Genomic DNA, 23982 nt, shown 5'->3' on the forward strand with positions numbered 1-23982 from the left:
TAAGCAAGAAGCTATCTGTAATTGATCCCCACTGGCAAAGAAAAATTAGTTTTCACCAACGGAGTCTCACTGGCTCTAATTAGCCACTTAGGACCAGCAGTAGACGATCAACATAAAATGAACTCAATTGTATTTTTGTAGACTTCTTTCATTTTGCTTTGTTGGGGCATTTATTTTTCTTTTGTCTTGTTGGTCCTTTGTTTGTGTATCATGGTTTCAGATTTTGTGGAGTTTTTTGAGGGGGTGTTTCTTGTTTGTTTGTTTTAACAGTTTTTTGTTGCTTGTTCGCTTGCTTGCTTGTTTGAGACAGGGTTTCAATATGTAGCCCTGGCTGTCCTGGAACTTGCTTTGTAGACCAGGCTGGCCTCGAACTCAGAGATCTGCCTATGTTTGCTTCCCAAGTGCTGAGATTAAAGGTGTGTGCCACCGCTGCCTGACTTTGTTTTTCAAAAGGAGGCTGAAGGGTGGGGGGAGACAAAAAAGAATATAAAGTTGGGGGGGGGGCGCGTTGAAGGAAATGGGAAGAGGAATCCATGATCAGGCTATATTGCATGAAAAAGAAACAGCCGCAGATCTAAGAGTTGGAGCTCTAGATGGTGGTGCCTGCCTGCCTGCGGATCCTGCCTGCTTGTTGTCAAATGCCGAGGGATGCCAAAGCCTCCACAGACTGGCACTTAAAGAGCTTCTTGCCTACCCGCAATTTCTGTCTGAGCAGGGCAAGAAGAGAACGGTTCCCACTTTGGCATTAATGCCTCCCTTCCCACAGGCATTGGCTCCTCCTAACTGTCCCTACCTAACCAACGAAGTCATTCTCCTCCAAACACTAGCCCAGCTTACAGGAGAAAAGGAGTGAGGACTCCTCACCTTCTCTCGGAACTTCTGTTCCTTCTGCTCCTGCAACGTGGTCAGGTAGTTGACAGCCGCGTACTCCAGCACCGAGAGGAACACGAACACGAAGCTGACCCAGAGGTAGATGTCCACCGCCCGGATGTAGGACACTCGGGGCATGGAGGCGTTCACGCCCGTGATGATGGTGGACATGGTCAGCACCGTCATGATTCCTGTAAAACCATCTTAGTTCAGCTGCTGACCCACCCCGGAGCCATACCCACGTCTCACAGTCACAATTTTACATTCTTTGTCTCTTTAATCAAGTGAGAGCTTCCCAGACATATTTCCACCCAGCAGAGGTGTGAGGCTCTGCTCCCTAAACAATCAGGCTTTCCCTGACTCACCCCTTCCAGAATGTTCCCCCAAGAACTAGCTGCCTGCTTTCAGTCACCTTGGGAGTCTGAGTTTCTGCGATGTGTCTGACAAGGTCATGCCTCATACAGGACCATTGATGGTGTGGGATTAAAAACAATGATTGAAGGACAGCTCTGAAGGAACAGTCATAGTTCCCCTTAGCTACACCACATTTATTAAGCTCTGTCCAGTTCTTCTCCACTGTGGCTTGCCTGCTAAGTTCTCCCACGTGTCAGGGTCTACCCTGACTTTATCCAAATTTGAATACTGTATTGTAAATTTTCACTCTGGAATTCAGGGTCTGGAAAAAGCCAGAACTGAAACTCTGAAGGAACACAGTCCTCACCCCAGGAACCACATGTTCCTGTACAAACCAGCAAGATTTTAGAGTTTACAGAATAATTTTTGGCATTTGCCAAATCATTTATTTACTTTTTAGTACTGCACTCCCATACTGCCTTGTAAAGGATCATACTCCAGACTGGTTCCACATTTGAACTGATGGACACTGAGGGGTGCAATGTTAGTTCCCCCAAGTTTTCACAGTGTGGTACCTCCGACTTCATGTGGATAGACTAGGCAAGAGGCAGGCAAGTCCTCCTTTGACTCACAAGCCCATCAGTTAAGAATTCTAAAGACTTACTTTACTTTTTTTTTTAAGGTCTCTCTATGTAGCCCCAGTTGACTTCAGTCTGAGTGCTGGGATTAGATGACGGAGCCACCATGCCCAGCCCGTGACCTTAATTCTCCGTTACCTAGTGATCAGCTGAAAGAAAGACCAAAAGCATCCTACCACACCTTATCAAATACTTTTACCCAGTGAAACTCTGGCAGGCACAGCTCTGTGGTCGATCCAGAAGGACACCCAGGACAGCATGACCATGAGGGTAGCAGGGAAATAGGTTTGGAGCAAGAAGAAGAAGATGTGACGGTGTAAAGTGAAGTTGATGTACAGACGGTTGTACCAGCCTGGGGGGACACGAGAAGAAGGAGTGAGGTTCCAGCCAGAGCCTCCCCAGGAGCCCATCTACCCCGGCAATGCTCATCAACCGCAGAAAGGAAGTTCAGCGGGCTTGACACCAGGCCTTCCGTCCTTGTGTGGGAGTCCTCTCTGCTATGGCCACCTTGTCCGTATCTAGTATGCTCTCCCAGGGAGTCTGAGCTAACTTTTCACAGCAATGTGGGGAAAAGGTAGAAGGAAACATTTACTTGATAGTTTGGTTTTTATTACTTGCAAACTGTGACTGTATCTCCTGAGGGGCTGGCTGCTTGGGAGCTTAAGAAGGTAGAGTAGTTCTAACTTGTTGAGGCCAGTGCTGCTCAGTCAGGAGCCAGAAGAGCCGGGCTGTCACTCTGGTCCTCTTAATCACTGGGTTGGCTGGTACCCACCCAGTCCACACACCAGCACAGAAGAAGTAGGCTGGTCACATTACTCGGAAGTCTGGCATCAGTACCATTTCTAACACTCCATCCTCCTCCTGGGATCCTTTACCACTGGGCGGGGACGGACCTGATGCTATAGTACTAAGTCATTGTGCACTCCGAGAATCCCTGTTTAAAGGCTGTAAAAGGAGTCTGAAAGTGTGAGGTCTCAGCGACCTACAACCATTGTGACCCACAAAGGTGCCAAGGGCAGTGAGTCTGAGCTAAGGAGGCGTGTGCGCCCGCAGCCCCTGCACCTCAGCTCAGCACCATCAGGCATCTCAAAGTATCACATCATGACAGTACAGGATGCTTTGGGTGGGGGTGGGGGTCAGGGGTCCAGAAGCAGGGTTCTTTTTTCTCCCCATGTGTTCATTACGTTATTAAAGTTATCTTCCGTTCGTGGCAAATGACACCAACTGTCCACCCATTGTAGGTATGCAAATCTCCTTTGCCAAATAAAGTACAAAAAGGCTCATTGGCTTAAAGAGAACAATTAAGTTGCTGACTGCAAGGAGGCGCGTTAGGGGCACCCTGCAAGGGGCTGTGGTTGGGGAAATCAGAACAGTATTACTCGGAGGAGCACTAAGGAATTGAACTCAGAGGCTGCTCCAAGGCCTCCTGGTCTAGGCGGACTCAGGTCACTTAGGGCCTCTAGCTAAAGGCCAGGGCTTTACTCATACAGTGACTTTTTCAATGAGCAGGTATTCAAACACTTGTTAGAAATTCAGGTCCTTAGAGTCCACACGGGACCCACCGATGAGGGACACTCCCCCACTCAGAAAAAGGGGGGGTGTGCCCGTGGAGGATTGGTTAAAGACAGCTCTTGGCTCCCCAGAGTGCCTGAATGCAACCTGAGAACCACACTGGCCAGAAGCAACAGCCTCTGAGTTCTGATCCACAGAAGAAGTCTGTGAGATGCCCACCCCGCCCTGACTCTGAAGACTTGCAGGAACTCTGCTTGTGAGCACCTCGCTTTGGTGGTGTGGGTACAGGTGGGCCTGAGACTGCATCCCTCAGGTTCCCAAGAAACACTGGGGAGCAGACAGACTGGCTAGAGCAGGAGGTAAACACAGGGCAGGGAGGGAGGTTAGACCTGTAGGAAAGGCCCGGAACAACAGGGTGTGTTCAGACGGGTTTGACAACTGTCTACTGGTGGTTTTCTGGGCTCTCTGAATGGGCTGGCACTTTAGGGGGACGGACAAACAGAAAGTGATCTTCAAGAACGGGAAGAAAAGAATCAGCTGACCGCTCCCCACCTCATCCCACCTTTGCTCTGTTCTCCCCCTCCAAAAGGCATCCCTGAAGGAAATCACACTGCTCGTCAGCTGTGTAGACTCTTCCTGGCAGCGGCCTCTGTTCCGGCAAGGACTATCCTGCCATCCCTGCTTCTACTTAAGAAGAGCAGGGAAGTTGTGTCGGGAACACAGGGACAGAGAAAAGAGCTATGAACATGTGTGTGACTCCTGTGTGAGGGAACATGTGTGTGACTCCTGTGTGAGAGGACATGTGTGTGACTCCTGTGTGAAGGAACATGTGTAACTCCCGTGTGAGGCCACCAGTCCCGTAGCATGAGTGCTGTATGTAGTGAAGAGTGGAATGAAAGATGCGTTTGAATCTGAGCTCCAGAAAGGCTTGAACGGGAAAGAAAACAGGCCAGTGTACCGCTACAGCACAGAAGCCACTAAAAGGGACAAATGCGGCCTCTCACGGCTCTGGAGCTTGAACCAATAGCTTAAAGTCTCAGTTTCCTGATATGAAATCAAGGAATAACAATTTCAAAGTCTTGGTTTGTAGGGTAGAAATTAATTTACACATAACAAATGGTATGTAAGAAATTCTTAGCCGTGGTTTCACGGATTTGAATTTGGTAAGAAACAGATAAGGTGGCTGGAGAGATGGCTGGGTGGTTAAGATCACTGACTCCTTGTCCAGAGTCTGGGTTTGGTTCCCAGCACCCATATGGTGACTTACAACCATCCATAACTCCAGTTTCGGGGGATCTGATGCCTTCTTCTGACATCGGATGGCACCAGGCACACACGTGGTACACATACATGCATGCAGGCAAAACACTTGTCTACATAAAATAAAATAAATATTTTTAGAAAGTAAACACAACAACCGCTACAATGAATAGATAAGGAAGTCGTGTGTGTGTGTGTGTGTGTGTGTGTGTGTGTGTGTGTGTGTCGGAGTGGAAGGGCCGAGATGAGGATGAGCCCCGTGGGCATGCCCTGAAGCAGGCCTGTGATGTCCTGACGCCAGCACAGCGCTAGACAGGCCTGTGCTCTTCCAGTGTGTGGCTCTGTGAGAAGAGTGTGAGTGGGGGCAGGTGACCAGCTAGCAGAGCAGGCAGGATCAGGAAGGTACACAAAAGCTTTCCATAGAGGGGTTTGGGCATCTCGGCTCTGGGACAAGTGGTGATGACATAAGAGTCCCATTAGGAGCCTGCGCCTGCAGAAGTACTGTTGAACTGTTATTACAGATACATGGAAGTCTTCACTCTCACTGATTCAGAGGGACCTTCTTCAGAGACGAGGTCTTTGCAGATCTCATCAAGACAAAATGAGGTCGCGCTGGATTCTAATCGACCCTGACACAGTGACTTCTGTCCCTACAGAAGAAGGGAGGTTGGACATGGACACATGGGAAAGACACTAAGTGGGACACAGGAGAACATCCATGGTGGCCAGAGCAGGTTAGAGCAGCACAGCTATAGGTCAAGGGCTCCAGGCATTGCTGGCACACAGCAGAGGCTCCCCCCTGCCTGCAGGTCCAGGGCGCCGGGCATTGCTGGCACACAGCAGAGGCTCTTCCCTCCAGCCTGCAGGTCAAGGGTGCCAGGCATTGCTGGCACACCGCAGAGGCTCTTCCCTGCCTGCAGGTCCAGGGCACCAGGCATTGCTGGCACACTGCAGAGGCTCTTCCCTGCCTGCAGGTCCAGGGTGCCAGGCATTGCTGGCACACAGCAGAGGCTCCTCCCTGCCTGCAGGTCCAGCCTGCAGAGGGACCGTGTCCCTCACACCTCTGCCTAGCAAACTGTGACAGAATAAGTCTCTGTTGTTTCAAACACCCAGTCTGGAGAATTTCATTACGGCAGTCCTAAAAGAATCTAACCAAGGAGTGTAAGGTGAGACTAGACAAAGGTTGACAAAGGGATCCCCTCAAATATTCAAGCATGGTCCAGGATGGAAGGGGTTAAACTAAGTGCTGAAAATTGACCCTCCTGGGACTGGTGGTGTAAGTCAGAGGTAGCACATGGACTGAGCATGTGCAAGGCCCTGGGTTCAGCCACCAGCAGGAAAAAGAAAACAGAATATAGATAATAAGTACTCTCCCTTGCATAGCTGTGAAGTAGAAGAAATAAAGTTGCAGAACAGCATGCCAAACACAAGCCCATTCTTATGAAATCCACGGCTACCGTAAGATGTCTTGAGGGGATTACTAACTTGTGCTCCCTCTCGGGGTGGGATCTCAGGAGATAGCAGTGTTTTGATTCTGTTTCCTGCTTTTTAAAAGTGCTATTTTAGGGCCAGGCTGTGGTAATGCATGCCTCTAATCCTAGCACTCAGGAGGCAGAGGCAGGCAGATCTCTGTGAGTTACAGGCCAGCCTGGTCTACAGAGTGAGTTCCAGAATAGCCAGAGTTACACCAGGAAACCCTGTCTTGAAAAAAACCATAATAAAAATAATAATAATAATAATAATAATAATAATAATAATAATAATAATAATAGTGTTATTTGGGACTATGCATATACATAATCAAAATTATGTCTATTGGCAGTGGAAAGGGTGAAGGCTGGAGAACTCAAATGTGTCTCTTCCACATTGGAGTCTAGCTGAGACAGTAGCTACCTGTGCTGCTGTAGAAGGCCAGTCTGGACGTCGTATGAAATTTCTGAATCAGAAACTGGGACAGGGAGATCTTGTCGTCCGTTTTCAGGGACTCGTCCCCATTCTTCCAGTACAGCATCAGATCTTCATCTGTGTATGCATCTCGGACAGAGGAAGATAAGTGAACTCAACACCTCTACTCTCTTGTTTAATCCTGTGCCAGGGTGAACAGCTCCTAGCCCAGGAGGCAGTCCTCAATCTCCTGATTCTCAAGGGCAGCGAAGATGGGAGAGGCAGTAAGGTAAAAGCGTGAATCCATGGATACTTACAGCTCTCCAGCTCCAAGGAGCAGGTCTGGGAGTCCAGGGGGAAGTGGCTGAAGTCCATGTTGCACATGGCGGTGACGGTAATCCTGCACAACACAAAGACATGAGGTGTCTTGGGAGCGGGCCATCAAGTCCAGGTTCTGCCCACACTTTGGAAGACCCAGTACAGCGCCCAGGGTGGCAGGAACCTCCATGGTCACCTTCAGAGGTCAGGCATCTAAGCCACGGAAGCATAATTAGAGCTTTGTCTTCTGTGACCTCGTGGGTCTTCTTTATTGGGCTTGCTGTCCCCCAGCTGCTGGAGTCGGGGTGTTGGCTGCTAACTATCCACACTTGCGCCCTTCTCTTGTACCACCTCAGCCAACAGGGCTGCCTCCCTCAGAGACGCCTGGGAGGTGAGGCCTTCACCATCGTCCACACAGGGTAGGAGTGTATCTGGCACTAACACTGACTCTGGTGACTCACACGAACAGGCCAGGAACAAGGACCCTTCAAACCGACAAGTGTGCCCCGAAGCCAATCTGCACTAGCACTTAGCAAACAGTAGCTACTGTTATGAATTTAAAATCTTTATCGCCAATTAACTAGAGTCATAGACTCTAAGGAGTAAAAGGTCATTGTTCCCATCAAGTCTGGGCCAAACTAGTCTTTTAGTTCGAGTGTAAGAGCCCAGCTAAGAGGAAGTTGCCATCTGCAGGGGTGGCATCAGACTGACTGACGTCCAAAGGCTTGGGCCAACCTATAGACCCTACTACAGAGACAAACTCGTCAGGACTAAAGGAGCTGTCAATTCCAGGGCGTCTTGACAGCTCCGGACTGTTACCTCATGCTGTACAGCACGTGGCCGTCTGGGAACACTCTCAGCATGATGTTGTCTGTGGTGGTGTCGTGAGTAAATGACCGTTTGGAGTGAACGAAGAAGACATCGGGAACCCAGATCTTCTTCACCAGCCTGCCATCGAAAGTCATGCTCTTGTTGCTGGTGCTGGGGAAGGCCAGCCTCTCGTCCCTCCAGTAATGCCTCAGGTACAGGGTCATGGTGAAGTCCTGGGAACCGGGGAAGAAGTCCTTTAGCTAGAGAGGCTTGGAGAGCAGCCCTCCCTGCAACTGACCCGTCTTCCTCTACTGCAGAATCCCCTCGACTCCGCCTCCAGATTCAGAGCGAGGGCTCTGCAGTCCTGAGCACAAAGGTCAACGCCATGGCCCTGTGGCAATCAGGAAGAGAGTGGCTCCTTTCTGCAACTGAAAACACAGCTATGGTGCCACCTTCTGGCCACACAGCTCAGCAGGGTGTAGCGCTTCCAAAACCCTGGTCTTTTTCATGAGGTCCCTATGCACAGGCTTTCCTACTATAAATAAAAGATGAGCATCAGCAGTCAGTTTGGAAGGGAAGGTGTCACAATTCCCTTCGTGAATTTTCTTAGAAGAACAGGGCCTCAAGGCCATGACTAAGACTCAAGGTTGGAGGAAGAGTGTCAAACCCAGTGCTGTAAATGGAGATCTAAACACGATGGGGCCTTAAAGAGAAGGGGAGGCTTCCCTTTAAAACCTGGACAGGAGCTTCATTGAGAGTAAGAATGAGAAAGGGAAAGGAGAAGGGGAATGGGAGAAAGAGGGAGGAGGGAGGGAGGAGAGGGAGGAGAGAGGGAGGGAGGGGAGAGGGAGGAGAGGGAGGAGAGAGGAACGGAGGGAGGAGAGAGGGACGGAGGGAGGAGGAGAGGGATGGAGGGAGGAGAGAGGGACGGAGGGAGGGAGGGAGGAGAGAGGGACGGAGGGAGGAGAGAGGGAGGGAGGGAGGGAGGGAGGGAGGAGGGAGGAGAGAGGGAGGGAGGGGAGAGGGAGGGAGGAGGGAGGAGAGAGGGAGGGAGGGGAGAGGGACGGAGGGAGGAGAGAGGGACGGAGGGAGGAGAGAGGGACGGAGGGAGGGAGGAGAGAGGGACGGAGGGAGGAGAGAGGGACGGAGGGAGGAGAGAGGGACGGAGGGAGGAGAGAGGGAGGGAGGGAGGGAGGAGGGAGGAGAGAGGGAGGGAGGGAGGGAGGAGGGAGGAGAGAGGGAGGGAGGGAGGGAGGGAGGAGAGAGGGAGGGAGGGAGGGAGGGAGGGAGGGAGGGAAGAGAGAGGGAGGGAGGGAGGAGAGAGGGAGGGAGGGAGGAATGGTAGAGATGGGCTGAGGAGGAGCCTTTTCAGATAGCAGCCTTCAAGGTCACCTCCCCAGCAGTCTCCCTCCAAAGTCTCAAACTAATCCCCTGAACAAAGGAATGAACAAAGGAAAGATTTGACTTTTAGCAACCCTTGAGGGTGTGGGAAGTTCCATATCACATGATTTCGATCAGCACAGAATATATGACAGAGCATGAGAGAGCCCAGTGTCACAATCGAAAGCTGTGTGCCTAGGTCTCTGTCGCAGCAGAAACAGCTCTGGGGGATGCAGCCAGCTTCAGGAATTCCAACACTACCTCTATAGGTTTCATCTGAGAGGTCAGTTAGAGAAACCTTGAGAGGTCAGTTAGAGAAACCTGGTCAGGTGTCACTCTTTTTTTTTTTTTTAAAAAGATTTATTTATTTATTATGTATACAGTGTTCTGCCTGCATATATGTCTGCAGGCCAGAAGAGGGCACCAGATCTCATTACAGATGGTTGTGAGCCACCATGTGGTTGCTGGGAATTGAACTCAGGACCTCTGGAAGAGCAGTCAGTGCTCTTAACCTCTGGGCCATCTCTCCAGCCCCAGGTGTCACTCTTACAAAGCAGGATGTAGCTGGGCATGGTGACATAGACCTTTAATCCCAGCAATCAGGAGGCAGGGGCAGTCGGATCTCTATGAGACCAGACTGAAACACACAGGGAGACCCTGTCTCCAAAAAAAATAAATAAAGGAAGACAGCAGGCTGAGCAAGCCAGTAAGCATGGTTCCTCGGTGATTTCTGCTTCAGTTTCTGCCTCCAGTTCCTGCCCTGACTCTTCCCTCAGTAATGGACTGTTACCAGGAAATGGAAGCGAACTAAACCCTTTCCTCCCCAAGTTGCTTTAGGTCACAGTGTTTTATAGCAGCAATAGCAGCCCTAACTAAGCCTTCATTCTAGGCACTTCTCCCTAGGATGTCAATCTGAAGCCACACTTGAAGGAGGGCAGATGGCAGCTCACAGCCTGACTTAGTGTCTGACCGCAGTCTAGGGAAGCCGGGCTGACCTCATCCCCAGCTGAATCCAGCTGTTGAATACCGGGAGGAGCTGGCAGGGTGTGCTCCAGTACCTTGGAGACCTTCGTATCTACACCTTCCACAGCTGGATCTCCTCCCGCCAGGAGCTGGGGCTCTGAGGGACATACAGCATGTGTTTCTCAGCCATGCTGCTCAGCACCAAGGAAGGGGGGTGGGGTGGGGGTGGGATGTGGGGGGGAGTGGTGGAGGGGGGGCCTCAGTGCTAGAGTATCTGCTTCCAGGTGCAAGACCTTGGATTTGTTTGCAAACACAGAACAAGGAGGAGGCAGAGGAAGAGGGATGGGAGGGAGGAGAGAGGGAGGGAGAGAGGGGAGGGAGGGAGGGAGGGAGGGAGGGAGGGAGGGAGGGAGGGAAGGAGGGAGGCAGGGAGGGAGGGAGGGAGCGAGGGAGGGAGGGAGGGAGGGAGGGAGGGAGGGAGCGAGGGAGGGAGGGAGGGAGGGAGGGAGGGAGGGAGGGAGGGAAGGAAGCTCCTAAATAACTCCATAGCACCACTGGAACTGACTATGTGAGTTATGAAGGAAAAGCAGAACCCGAGACCAGGAGCTCGGGAGGGCCTCTGAGGGAACTTTATCTCAACAAAGACAGAGAGGCCAAGAAGGAAGCCTCCTGGGAGGGTCAGAGGAAGGCCACCTACAGAAGTTTGTAAACTAACGAGCAGAGCACCAAACACAGAGGAGGCTGACAGTATGGAGCGGCAAGCTGCCCTCCAAGATGAGTGGGCCTCACAAGAGAGTCACAAGATGGGTATGAACATGGAGGGCGGGGTGGGGGAGGGGCTGCCGTGCAAGAGGGAGGTGGTGGGGGTAGAATGGAAAATCAGAGCATTGAAGGGTTTCAATCAAAATGCTGTCTCTCCCCCTCCTCCCAGTGAGATTCACTGGGCACCTTGCATTTTATTGCCTGCAGCAGGCCTTGAAAAGACAGAGGTGGGCCTCAGTCCCCAGCTGACTTTACCCACGGAAATAATAGCACTGCTCTAGATGTTACTGCACGTGGTCCAACTCTTCCAAGTCCCAACCTGGTCCCCTTCTGCTTTCACAGACACAACCCGCACCCTGAGGCCCCCATGCTCTCAACATCTCAGCAGCGTGATCCCTCCATGAAGAGGCCAGCCTGGGGCAGTGCCTACCATGTCCACCTCGGAGATGCTGTCCAGGCTCTCCACCTGCACGTCCACGCCCACAGGGATGGCAGGGCCTGTGGGAGAGAGAGACAGCTGAGTAAGGTGAAGTCCTCTCCACTTGGGGCTGAGGGATGGCCCAGCACCTTCCCTGTGGAGTAAGGGCTGCCTCGGGGGTGAGGCGGGACACAGAATCCTATGTGGGGTGTTTTCTGCTCGCACCTGATGTAAAAGGTGCTTATACTTTATCAGTGAGGTCAGAGACTGGGTCTGCACTGCATGGTGTTCCCAGGCTGAAGTGAATGTCCTCTGTGCTTGCTGGGCGAGTTACGAACTGGACTATGCTTGTCTCTATTCTAGGTTGTGTCTGGAGGGTGGATGGGAGCAACAGTGTGACCCCAGTGCCCAAGTGGACATCTTGGTCACTGGCCCAAGGTTGGATCACTTCCTGCAGAGACACTAACACACAGCCGGAGTTCTGCCTCCTACTAGCTTTCAGTCTAGGATGAGATGAGATCTCTACCAAGTTAGATCACAGCACAAGGCAGCACCGTGGAAGGTGAAGACACACTGGACGAGATTCTATGGCCAGATTTCTAAAACTGTTCACCTAGGGTTTATCTACGGCCCTGTCTTTTTCCTGAGCTGGATGATAGTTACATTGGTGAGTTGATTTAGTGAGAAGTTAGTGAGCTGAGCACTTAGTTTGTGCACTTTTTAATACATGTATACTGCAGAAATTTTTTTTAATGATTTTGATATTAATGATGTTATAGAGGTGCATGCCTATAATCTGAGCTAGTTAGAATGCTAAATCAGAAAGACTGAATTTTGAGGCCAGCCTTGGCATCATAGCTGGCCCAGGTCTCAATTTTTTTAAAATAAAAAATTTTTAAAATATGCTTTAATATTAAAAAAAATAAAAGGAACAAAAATAAGGACTTGGGATCTATCAAACATATTTAGCATCTTTATGCTCAGAGCCAAACAGCCACTCTAAAGAAGCCGGTGGAATTGAGTCTGTGATCAAAAATTTCCCACAGAGAAAATACCAGGTTCAGATAGCTTTACCAGCAAAGCACCGATGGTTTAGGAGGAATTAGCACCGTTCTATAAATCCTCCCAGAAGCTATAGAAAGAATGTGGTGTGCCTGTTTGGTCCCAGCACTCAGGAGGCAGAGGCAGGTGGATCTCTGTGAGTTCAAGGCCAGCCTGGTCTACAAAAGTAAGTTCCAGGACAGCAAGAGCAACACAGAGAAACCTTGTGTTGGAAATAACAAAAACACAGTGTTGGGGCTGGAGAGATGGCTCAGCAGTTAAGAGTACTGGATACTTACTCTTCCAGAGGACCAGGGTTCAATTCTCAGCACCCACGTGGCAGCTCACAGCTGTCCAATGTAACTCCAAAAGCATCAATTTATTTCATGAAGTGAAAACAAGGAATGAAAAGGCAAATTCACAAGCCAGCCTCTCTTGGGACAAGAAATCTAAATTCCTAATAATCCAACAACAGCATAAAGCACTAAACTTCAGGGTTTGTTTGTGTGTGTGTGTGTGTGTGTGTGTGTGTGTGTGTGTGTGTGTGTGTGCGTGTGTGTTTTGCTGGGAGTCAAATGACCTGGGACTGGATTTACAGATGGTTGTAAGTTTCCACATGGGGCTGGGAAATGAACCTCCAGTTCTCTTCAAGAGCAGCCAATATTCTTAACCACTGAGTTATCACTCCAGTCCTCCGGCACTAAATTTTAAAAGAATGTACATCATGTTTTAAGTCAGATTTATTTAGGAATTGAACATTTGTTTTAATGTTGGGACTTTGTGTATGTGTGTGGTACTCAGAATTGAGCCTAGGGTCTTACACATGCTGGGCAAACACTCTACCACTGAACTATAAACCCAACTCTATCACTGGAAAGAATCAAGGGATTCTATCGCTAACAACAGTGTTCCTGGAGAATAAACCCAGAGCCTCGTTTATGGTAGGCAAGAACTCTACCACTGACTCATAACCCAGTATGCCCTCTTCTTTGTGAAGACATCAGTTAACAGAGTTGTTCAGGCTTGTGGGGCAACGTTAGAAGGGAAGAGGGACCAAAGAGGGGGGGCCTGGTGTTAGGTCTCCTAGGAGCATTTGTCAGTTCTGGAGGGAACCAGGAGTGTATGTAACACTGTAAATGATTTCTTGGGGCTCAAGGAAAGAGACTAGAGTCCAGAGCCACCAATGCAACTGTTTTATATTATATATTTATATATGAAGATGGGGGGGACAAGACAGGTTGACCACACAGCTTCTGGCAGGCAACACTTGGACCCTGGAAAAGCCATAAGCTGACCCCACCCAGGCAGGGCATGCATCTAAGGGGAAATACCTAAGGCCCAGACACAAGTTCTGGCAGGCAACACCTGGACCCTGGAAAGAGAAGTACCTGACATTCCAAACATTCCCTATACCCCTAGACAAATGTCAGCCAATCAGAGTCCTGAACCTTGGAAATCCCCTCACCCCAACCTCTGCTATGATAAAACCCCACCCTGCCTGGGCTTGGGGCTCTCTGCTCTCACTGCTGTATCAGACAGACAGAGAGCCCAAGCTCCGAGCTTGAAAATAAAGGCTCTGCTTTTACATATGGGATGCAGAATTTGTGGTGGTCTTTTGGGGGTCCCCACGATCTGGGCATAACAAAGATACATAGAACTTCACTTTAATATACAGAATTTAATATACAGCTCAGCTTCAAATCATGTCAGTGTCTGTCCTTGACACTTTTCTATTGCCATGACGAAACACCATGGTGAGGGCAACTTATAAAAGGAAACATTTAATTTGGCCCTAATACTTGCAGAAGATTAGAGTCTGTGACCATCCCTGGGGGAAGCATGGCAACAGGCAGGTGGGTAGGCATGGCAGTGAGGCATTTAGCTGAGAGCTTATATCCTGACCCACAAACACAAGACAGAGCTAACTGGGAATGACGTGCCCTGTTGAAACCTCAACTGCCTCGACTAAGTCTACCAGGCTGGGCTGACTTCCCAGGGGAGACCTTGCCTTGAAGGATATGGGAATGGGGGGTGGATTTGGGGGAGGGCTGGGGGTGGGAGGAGGGAGGACGGGGGAATCTGTGGCTGATATGTGAAATTAAGTTAATTATAAAATAAAAATATTAGCCGGGCGGTGGTGGCGCATGCCTTTAATCCCAGCACTCGGGAGGCAGAGCCAGGCGGATCTCTGTGAGTTCGAGGCCAGCCTGGGCTACCAAGTGAGTTCCAGGAAAAGGCGCAAAGCTACACAGAGAAACCCTGTCTCAAAAAACCAAAAAAAAAAAAAAAAAAAAAATTAAAAAAAAAAAAGAAACCTTAAAGCTCACCCCCAGCGATACATCTTTTCCAGCAAGGCTACACGTCCAAATCCTTCCTAAACAGTTCCACCAACTGAGGACCTTGCATTTAAGTACATAAGCCTATGGGGACCATTCTTATTCAAACTACCACACTTCATTCCCTGACCTCATAGGCTCCTGGTCATATCATAATGGAAAATGCATTTAGTCCAACTTCAAACATTCCCATAGTCTTTCATAGTCTCAACACACTTTACAAGTACATAGTCTCCTGTATAGACCCGAGACAACCTCTCAATTGGAACTTCCTGTATAATCAAAAAGCAAATTACATACTTCCAACATACATTTACACATAATATAAATTACCATTCCAAAAGGAAAGAATAGGAGCATAAGGAGGAACCAAAAGCAAGACCTAAACCCAGCAGAGCAAACTTCAAACCTTTAACCACATATCTGATGTCAAGGGCTTAGACGGCTTTGATCTTCCAGCTTCGCTGACTACAAAACACTTCTCACTCTGCAGCTGGTTCCACTCCCTGTCCTTAGCTTACCCTGGCAGATGCCCCTCAACCTTGGTACCTCCAACATCATGGAGTCATTAGCAGAATCCAGATTTCACCTTCACATCTTCACACAATGGCATCTTGGGGCCTCTAGGCAAGGATTCCCATGGCACACGCCTAGCCCAGCAGCTCTCCTTAACCACTGAAGAAGATTCCACAATCCCTTAATCATGTATCCTTCATGAAACTAAAGCCAGAACTACTTGGCCAAAGCTGCCATGTTCGGGTATCTGCTTGGGTTGGAGGCTGGCCCCTCTTTGAATTACATTTGCATAAGCTTTGGTTTGCTGTTGCTTCTTAGGAATGGAATATTCCTCAAGCCTTTTTCTTTCACGTATTGCAGGGTTATCTGGCTAGGGTCTTGTCCTGAGGGCTCTACTCCCCACTCCCTGTATCCCGTTTCACACAGGGCCTCTCCTTATCTCTTTCATCACAAGCTTTGGCTCCAACACTGTATTTTCTGGTGCTCTTTTTCCCCTCCAACATTTTTTATTTTTTTTCCCCAGGTTGTTCTTTTTCATTGTAGACCTACATAAAGCAGTCAGATTAGGCTGTCTTGAAATCTCCTCTGCCAAAGAAATTAGTCCATTATTTTTTCAATTTTTCAGGCAAATTTTTAGGACAAGGGCAAAAAGCAGCCACAATCTCCGTCAAAATATAACAAGAATGGTTCCGAGCCCAGTTGTTAATACTGTTCTCCTCTGAAACTTCTTGAGCTGGGCCTTCATAGTCCACATTGTTCTTAGCACTACCTTATTCCAAGCTGCTGCTAGGATAGCCCCTTAATCTCTGCTTACAGCATTCAACCACTTTCCTAGCCCAAAGTCCCAAAGTCTTCTTCCAAAAAACAGAAAACAAACAAACAAAAAACCATCATGGACAGGCCTGTCACAGCAATACCCCATTCCGGGACCACAGTCTGTATTTGTCAGGGTTCTCTAGGGGAATAAAACTGATTGAACGATTTCTATACATCTAAAGAGATATTTATTAGAATGGCTTACAAGTTGTGACCCAGCTAGTCCAACAATGGCTGTCTCCTGAAGAAAAGGCCAAGAATCTGACAGTTGTTCAGTGCATGAGGTTAGACATCTCAGCCAATCTTCAGTCTATATTGGAATCCTGAAGAAATAAGTCCTAAGAGCAGCAAAGGCATGTCTCCCCTGCAGGATAGATGAACTTGAGAGAAAGCAGGCAGAAAGCAAAAGGTTTCCTTCTTCAGTGTCTTTTTATGTGGGTGCCATTCTAAGCTATGGCCCAGATTTAGGGTGGGTCTCCTGAACCTCAAATGACTCAATGAAGAATAATCCCTCACAAGTGTGCCCAGCTGCTTGGGTAGTAGCTGATTGCAGATGTAGTCAAGTTGACAGCTAAGACCAGTCATCTCAGTGTCTGAGCGTGAGTAAAAGCTACCAGGAGTAGCTTTTTTACCATTGCCACCAGGTAATTGACTGCACTCAAGAAAACATCTCACCTCCTCCAGTCCCTCCCCCTCCCCACACACACACTACAGAATGATGGGCAGTCAGCATTAAGCCAATGCAGTTCCTCTAACGCAGTGGAAGAGGAGGAGGGGCACACTGTGGGCTTTGTGGCCTCACAGGTGGGCAAGAGTAAGGTCATTCTTAGGTCTACTGTGGACTAGGGAAGCAGTCTCTGAACATGTCACTCCTGTCCTCAACCAGTTCTTCAGTAGGATGAGGAGATTGCTGTAAGAATAATGAAATTGCTAGTATGGTAGTGCATGCCTTTAATCCCAGCACTCGGGAGGCAGAGCCAGGCAGATCTCTGAGTTCGAGGCCAGCCTGGTCTACAGAGCGAGATCCAGGACAGGCACCAAAACTACACAGAGAAACCCTGTCTCAAAAAAAAAAAAAAAAAAGAATAATGCAAATCAAGGAGTGGAAGACAAGCCCTTGCTGGGGTTCTGTGATCTAACAAGGTCCAGAGACAGCGGAGAGCCATTTCTCCTTCTCAGTTCCCCTTCTGGCCTTGCGTCCCTTCTCACCTCCTTAGTTATCCTTCGTACCACCTGCAAGCTGCTGACTGCTTATGTCTGTGTCCTGGCCCTGCCCACCAAAAGCCCCATGTTGTCATCATCTGGGGGAGGGGGATAGGTGGGAGACATCCTGGGCCTCTGGAGAAAGGTTTTGCGTATTTGCACATGCACATGAATGCATGTGCACACAGTGTTTATATGATACAGATGGAGAAACTGAATTATCCTTATTCTGGGAAGCAGACTTTTGAAAAACCATGCAATATCAAAAATTAAAACAATTAAGCCAATGCATTATCATACTGTCTGGGTCTGAGTTTTGTCTTCATCATTGACTTTAGTGTGGCCTTGGGCACATATATTTCTCTGAGGCCCAGCTTCTCATTTGCTTACTAGGTGGGGACCTTAATTTTGATACACTGTATAAAGCCTGTGAAGGGTCCTACACACAGGACTAGAACCAAGGAACAGCCAAAATAGATTTACATGCTTTTAGTCATGTTTTCAAAGCACAGATTTTGGAGTTACACAGTTGCCAGTCTGTTATATTTCCCACTAGCTTTATTGACAAGGCCTTGAGCTTGTAGGTTAACATGGTAATGATTACCTGCATGGCTTTTCAGAGACGTGGCTGTTTTTGCAGAAAGCACCAATTCTCCCACTGGGCCTGTAAAAGTGCCTGATGGGTGATGAGAACAGAATGAAGGGCTGGATCTGCCTTTCTGCTGTGTCTCCCCTTTGCAGATTTAACCTTTGGGTCAGGTGGGCTTGCTCGAAACTTGCCTGACCTCTTTCCTTCCCTCATGCCAAGATATAAGTCACCAAGGCAATATCCCCTTCTAGGTCACTGTAGTATCATCTAGGAATCTCCCAGTCCTGTCCATGACCTCCTCCTCCTCCTCCTCCTCCTCCTCCTCCTCCTCTGTACCCCACCCCCACCCACCCACCCACAAAGCCTGTGCACAGAGCTGACATTCCAAGACAATCATCTTCAGCAATGGCCTCTCAGATTTTGTAAGCTTTCCCAGTACACCTTTTTTCTTGACCCAACAGTTTGCCCTCAAGTCACTGGCCTTTTCAAGTGATCAATAAAGAGTAGCAGGCTGTGCTTACAAACAGTTACATTAGACTGTAATGTCACTCCGGCAGGTCTCACTTACCTTATTCCTCCTGACATCGCCTTCAGTGCTAACTGAGTAGAGGAGATGTCCTCCAGAGGGTTTAACCCATGCTAGAGGAAGAACTGTCTCTGCCGACCTCCTGACACTGATGTCTGGATTATTGAAGGGACACACTGAAAATCTGGTTCCCAATTATCTGGCAGGCATCCAGAGTGGATCTCTGCTATGCCAGTACTGCCTGTGGTACCTAGATTCCCTCAACAAGGTGCCTACATCATTGCTGGCCCTGGGCTCCAGTGCTGCTGTGGTTGAGTATGGTTTCCCCAACAGAGTGGGCAGAAACAGACCATACACAGAACATAGAAGGGAGGTCCAGTAGCAAAATGCTGTGGGCTGCTTCCAAGCATTGTTAGTAGTGCATGTTCCTAGTTACTATGGAAACTGAAAAAGAGTATCTGTGAGAGCCTATATTATCTGTCAAGGAGTTGCCATATCAAAATGAATAAAGAAATTGAGCTGGGCAGTGGTGCACACGCCTTTAATCCCAGCACTCAGGAGGTAGAGGCAGGCGGATCTCTGTGAGTTTGAGGCCAGCCTGGTCTACGGAGCTAGTTCCAGGATAGCCGGGGATGTTACACAGAGAAACCCTGTCTTGAAAAACAAAAACAAGAAAAAGAAAAAGAAAGAAAGAAAAGAAAAGAAATAATTGTCCAAAGGCAAAGAATTTTTCAGGCTCCTTCACAAACCTCTTTTTATGATGAAATGTTCTCAAACTAACAAAATTAGTCAAAATGGAAAACAAAACTATAATAACAATACCATATTAGTTGTCCTAAGTTGACAACTTGAATGTCATATTGTTAAAGAAATAAATCATGGCTGAGAATATTACTTTATAGTAGAATATATGGTTAGCATGTGAGGAATCCTGGTTTTAGTCCCAGCTTACAAAAAGAGAGAGAGAGAGAGAGAGAGAGAGAGAAGGAAGGGGGTGGGAGGAAGGGGAAAAACACAACTAGACAGCATCGCAGCTTAGCTTGAATAATCCTCTCATGTGTGCAGTGCATCACTGACCAATGGTGTCTGCTCCAACAAGCTCTGAGCAGTGCAGCCGGGCTCTGGGGGTGGCTGACGTGGTTCCTTTCTCCAGGAGCATGGACCAGTAAAGGGGGACTCGGCACAGAGATGATAGGCGCATCCCAGGTGCAACTGGAGGCTAGATGAAGGCCTAGTTCATTCCAAATACAATACAGAAATGCCAAATACAATATAGGCAATATAGAAAACTCCAGGGGCTGGAGAGATGGCTCGTGGTTAAGAACATATATTGCTCTTCCGAAGGACCTGAGTTCAGTTCCCAGCACCCACTGGACTGCCTAAGGAGACCTCAGACATGAGTGGCCCATGCGGTCACAGCCATTTCTTTTGCTGCTGTTGGCACTCAACCTGTGCACCCCTGAACTCCTGCATCCCCTGCATCCCCTGCACCCCTGCATCCCCTGTATCCCCTGCACCTACTTTGCTACTGAGACGCTTCCTAGGTTCCTTTTCCTTTCTGGTCAGCCTCTTTCTCATAACCCATCACCTTTGAGGTCTCCATGACACAACTTGCTGTTTCTCCTTTTGAGACTGTAAGGCCCATTCTTCCCCAGCAGACATTTCCTCCAAAGCAGCTGACTCGACCGCTCTGCTGGGGTGGATTTCTGACCCAAGGAACACAGCTGGATTGTTTAAAAGCCTGTCCAGGTTCTTCAGTTTTATGCCCTAGTCACGTGTGCAAACTGTGAAACTGGAGTAAACTCACTGGTGGAACAGCTCCACGGAGAAGCCTGCCATACGAACCTGATGACCGAGTTCCACCCAGAGCCCGTGTTAAATACACTGCCTTTGAAAATGCAAAAGCCTGTAAGATAGTCTTAATCCTTCCACAGTCACACCAGCGGAAGGCCTGACAGCTGGACTTCCTGCGAGGATGTGAATGAATGTGTGTCAGAGGGCTTTACATATATTATCTCTGATTAGTCTGGACAGAACCCCGTATGTTGATTACTGTTCCCATTTCATAAAGGAACAAACAGAGGCTCAGCAAAGATTAGTGGCCTGCCTGAGGAGAGCCTGTGGTTTACTGATGCCTCGGGAAAATGCGGATGAGAGTGAAGGTCATCCTTGCCCCAGGAGAATGGGGGTGGCGGTCCTGAAGGATGGTGGCGGACAGAGATAAGAACAGCAGCAGCCTGCCCGGGTTTGACCTGGCTGATCTCCAAATGCCCCCGGCCTCACTTCCCTCACAGGCATGTGGTTAGGGTTATCTGAGGGGGCTCTGTGTGCTCTGCTGTTCTCCTTCGTAGGAGACACCCTGGCTCCTCTCCCAGCTGCCATGGCCTGGATGCTTGTGCCCCCAAAAATGAGAATTCTGGACTCCAACCACACACCTAGGTGATGCTATTAGGGAATGGGTAACTAGATCATGGGCATGGAACCCTTTCTTGGATGAGATTCGTACCCTTATAAAAGGGGTCTCCGAGAGACCTCCACCCATTTACCATGTGAGATATGATGGAGCTGAGCGAGACAAATAGAGACTCTTATATTGTGTCTTACGAGCACATTGTGCTTCACAGTGTAGAATAGAATCTTCACACATACATTGTAAACAGCTCAGCATGGGTGTACTATGCTACTAGTGGTTTGTTGGTTCAGAGCCGACGTCTACATTGGTAGTGCAGCAGCAGCGACATGAGGCTCACAGACATAGAGAATGCACACCTGCCCAGAGAGCTGCTGGCAATCGGTCATTCCCAAGCTCAGGCTTGCCCCTCCGGGCAGATGGTCAGCTCATCTTTGAGAGACACTGATGCCATTTCTTCCTCCTTCCATCTCCTGCATTTTCTAAAGCCCAGATGACTGCTTCTGTTTCCACTCGCTATCTATATAAGCTGCTGCCTGGAGATGAGACGTAACCCTCTATCATATCAGGCTGCAGGCTTTCTGAATAAACGGCTTAAATATTCAATGCCCAGTCCCGTGCAACGGCTCAGCCTAGGAAAGCCACCAAGGCTGACAACCTAGTTTGATCCCTGGAACCCACGTAGTGGAAGAACTCCCAAAAGTTATCTTCTGATCTCCACACTTACGCCATGGCAAGTGCACACTAAATAAATAATTGTAAAAAAAATATTTAAAAATACTCAATTCCTGGGCCAATGAGATAGTTCAGTGGGTAAAGGTGCCGGCTACCAAGCCCGATGACCCAAGTTCAATCCCCAGGACCCACACAACATGACACTAATATACCCATACACATACACATATGAAATAAATAATGTAATTTTTTGTTTTTGTTTTTGTTTTTTTGAAACAGAGTTTCTCTTTGTATAGCCCTGGCTGTCCTAGAACTTGCTCTGTAGACCAGACTGGTCTCGAACTCACAGAGATCTACCTGCCTCTGCCTCTCGAGTGCTGGGATCAAAGGTGTGTGCCACTGCTAGCCAGCTTAAAATCTCTTTTAAAAAGACTCAATTTCTGTCTCTGGTCATTGGCATTTATGATGACATAATGCTGGCAGTTAAAAAGGGAGCCCTCTGCAGACACAGAATCTGTCTAGTCTCTGGTCTTTAGAACTATGACAAACAAGCGTGTGTGGTTTCTGAGCCACCTTGCCTGTAGTCCTTTGTGATTGCAGCCCAGCCTGACTGAAATGCAGGCACCAGTGTGGCATCCCTCCAGATCCTGGGAGCCACATGTCCCCTCCCTGATCTCCAAAGCGGAAGGCTGAGAGTGAAAGCCAATAAGAAGGGTGAGGGGCCTCAGTGATGGGCCAAGTTACTGCTGCCACCAGACACCCCAGCTGGCCATCGAGTGACCTCTATCCTCGGCTGGTTGTTTATTTTGCAATCCACAGTTAGCCTGCTCTCCTTTGTGAAGGTGAACAGTTGCGTGTCTGCGGCCGGTGACCATTTCTCTCCTCAGAGAGCTTATCTCACTGTTGGGGTGGAAATGAGCTGTGGCTGAGAGAATGGACAGGCTGCACCTCAGTCGAGCAGCTCTGGGGACAGGTGAGACAAAGTGGCTGGGACCCCACCCGTGAGGGGAGGAAGCCCTCTTACCTCCAAAGGCTGGCCTCATGGTGAAGTCATGGTCGTCTACTCTGAGCAGAGGCCGAGGTTTTCCTGGCCGGATTTTGGTCACATCAAGGTTCTTTTTATACAAGTGACTGCAAAGAAACAGAAATGTTTTTCCATGGCCCACCAAGGCACTGGGAGAGGCCCTGTGGATGGATGGCTCCCTGCAGGGCCCACCTGATCTGTGCTTTTTCTCTATTCTGACACACACAGGCAGCGGAAAAGGCTAACGGAGTCTCCCCACCACCCACACCCTCACGGGCATGTTCACCAGAGCACAGGTCCTTCCAGAACATTCTGAGAGCAGACGTCTTCCCATGCAGACTATTGTCCTACCCGGCAAGTTCTTAGTGAGTCGTGAGTGGGTGAAAGTGGGGATTGCAGGATGGTGAAGATTACCAAGATTTTTCTTCTAAAAAATTTCCTAAAGCTGAGCCTGGTGGCATGGTGGGTGGCGCATGCCTTTAACCCCACCACAGGAGGTAGAGGCAGGTGGATCCCTGTGAGTACAAGGCCAGCCTGGTCTACAGAGTGACTGCATTCCAGGAGGCCAGAGCTGCAGAATGAGACTCACATGTTACAATATGGTTTGGAATAAACATGCTGTGACATAAACAGACGCAAAGCCCCAGATTGCTGCTTTCCCCAGCTAGACCTGAAGCGGCTTCTGTCAGTCCAGGGGACAGGTCTGTACACTCCATCTAGCTCGGTCCCTTCATTGTCTTATATATACTCTTTTGTCACCACAACCACACAGTCGGTGGAGCAGTCAGATCCAGAATATTGTAAAGCATCTGCCTGCTGGTAGGTTATTCTGTGGCAGGAAGGAAGTTAGTCTATGTGGGGCACCGAAGCTGTATCGTTTGTATTTCCCAGGCAACCTTCTAAAAGGCGCGATCTGAGCTTATCTCCGTGTGTCTGTGCTAAGCACAATGCCCAGCACACACTAGACACTCAGCAAAGTGGAAGCAATATGAAGGAGGCACCAGCCAGCTTCTAGAAGGAATTGAAACTGATTCTAGCACGTTTGGCCAAAGTTGTTCTAAACTAGATGGTTCTTGGCCTTAACTTAGGATTCCCCAAGAGCTTTCAAAAATCCAGATGCTTGGGCACGACCCAGATCACTTAACTCTGTCTCTGGAAGGGACCCGCGCTAGCTAATTCCCACACAACCACACTGAGGACCACTGCTCCCAATGTGACATCCTAAGATCCTGTGGCACCTGGGTGACTGGCTCTCAGACTTAACCACAGTGTCATCGCGTGGGGAGCTGTCACACTGCTGCTGGGGGGCTGGGGTGATTCTGAGGGAACAGACATGCTAGGACTTCCCAAAGCCCTGGAGAGAGCTGGGTGAGAGGAACCAGAAAACTGGCAGCACTTTACTCTGGAGCTGCTTTTGGCAATTTCCAGAGCTGGCCAGATGCAGGCTGGTGCTGACCACGTGGTTTAAGAGGTGAGGTGACCGACTTGTGAAAGGAGGCAAGTCCTTCTCAGGACTGCGGGCTGCTGTGCGGCCTTCTGGGGGTTGGAGAGATAATGGGGCGCTTTGTTCTGAGTGCTCACCATCCCCTTTCCATACTCACATTTTAACCTCGTGTTCCTGCCCCACTCACTCACTCACTTTTAGGAAAACGTGTTTTCTGTTTGGACTCTAGGAGA

At 49.0% G+C, this 23982-nt stretch overlaps 1 protein-coding gene across 3 annotated transcripts in view; it reads right to left on the reverse strand.

Annotated features, from left to right (window-relative positions):
- Gabrr2 (gamma-aminobutyric acid type A receptor subunit rho2) overlaps positions 1 to 23982 on the reverse strand; it is a 43898-nt gene that overhangs the window by 13036 nt on the left and 6880 nt on the right. For 2 of the 3 annotated variants that reach the window (XM_052717626.1, XM_052717625.1), the window contains exons 2-8: positions 22306 to 22412; positions 11182 to 11249; positions 7656 to 7879; positions 6836 to 6918; positions 6528 to 6668; positions 2062 to 2214; positions 865 to 1061 (exon numbers count right to left, since the gene is read on the reverse strand). In XM_052717626.1, the coding sequence (XP_052573586.1) occupies positions 865 to 1061; positions 2062 to 2214; positions 6528 to 6668; positions 6836 to 6918; positions 7656 to 7879; positions 11182 to 11249; positions 22306 to 22324 (885 nt within the window). In that variant the 5' untranslated portion in view covers positions 22325 to 22412. The remainder of the gene's footprint in view (positions 1 to 864; positions 1062 to 2061; positions 2215 to 6527; positions 6669 to 6835; positions 6919 to 7655; positions 7880 to 11181; positions 11250 to 22305; positions 22413 to 23982) is intronic. The other variant, XM_052717627.1, reaches the window with a different exon arrangement.

The sequence above is a fragment of the Peromyscus californicus genome, unplaced genomic scaffold (assembly GCF_007827085.1).
Source record: "Peromyscus californicus insignis strain IS unplaced genomic scaffold, ASM782708v3 Scaffold_5__1_contigs__length_169319896, whole genome shotgun sequence".
NCBI classification, from domain to species: domain Eukaryota; kingdom Metazoa; phylum Chordata; class Mammalia; order Rodentia; family Cricetidae; genus Peromyscus; species Peromyscus californicus.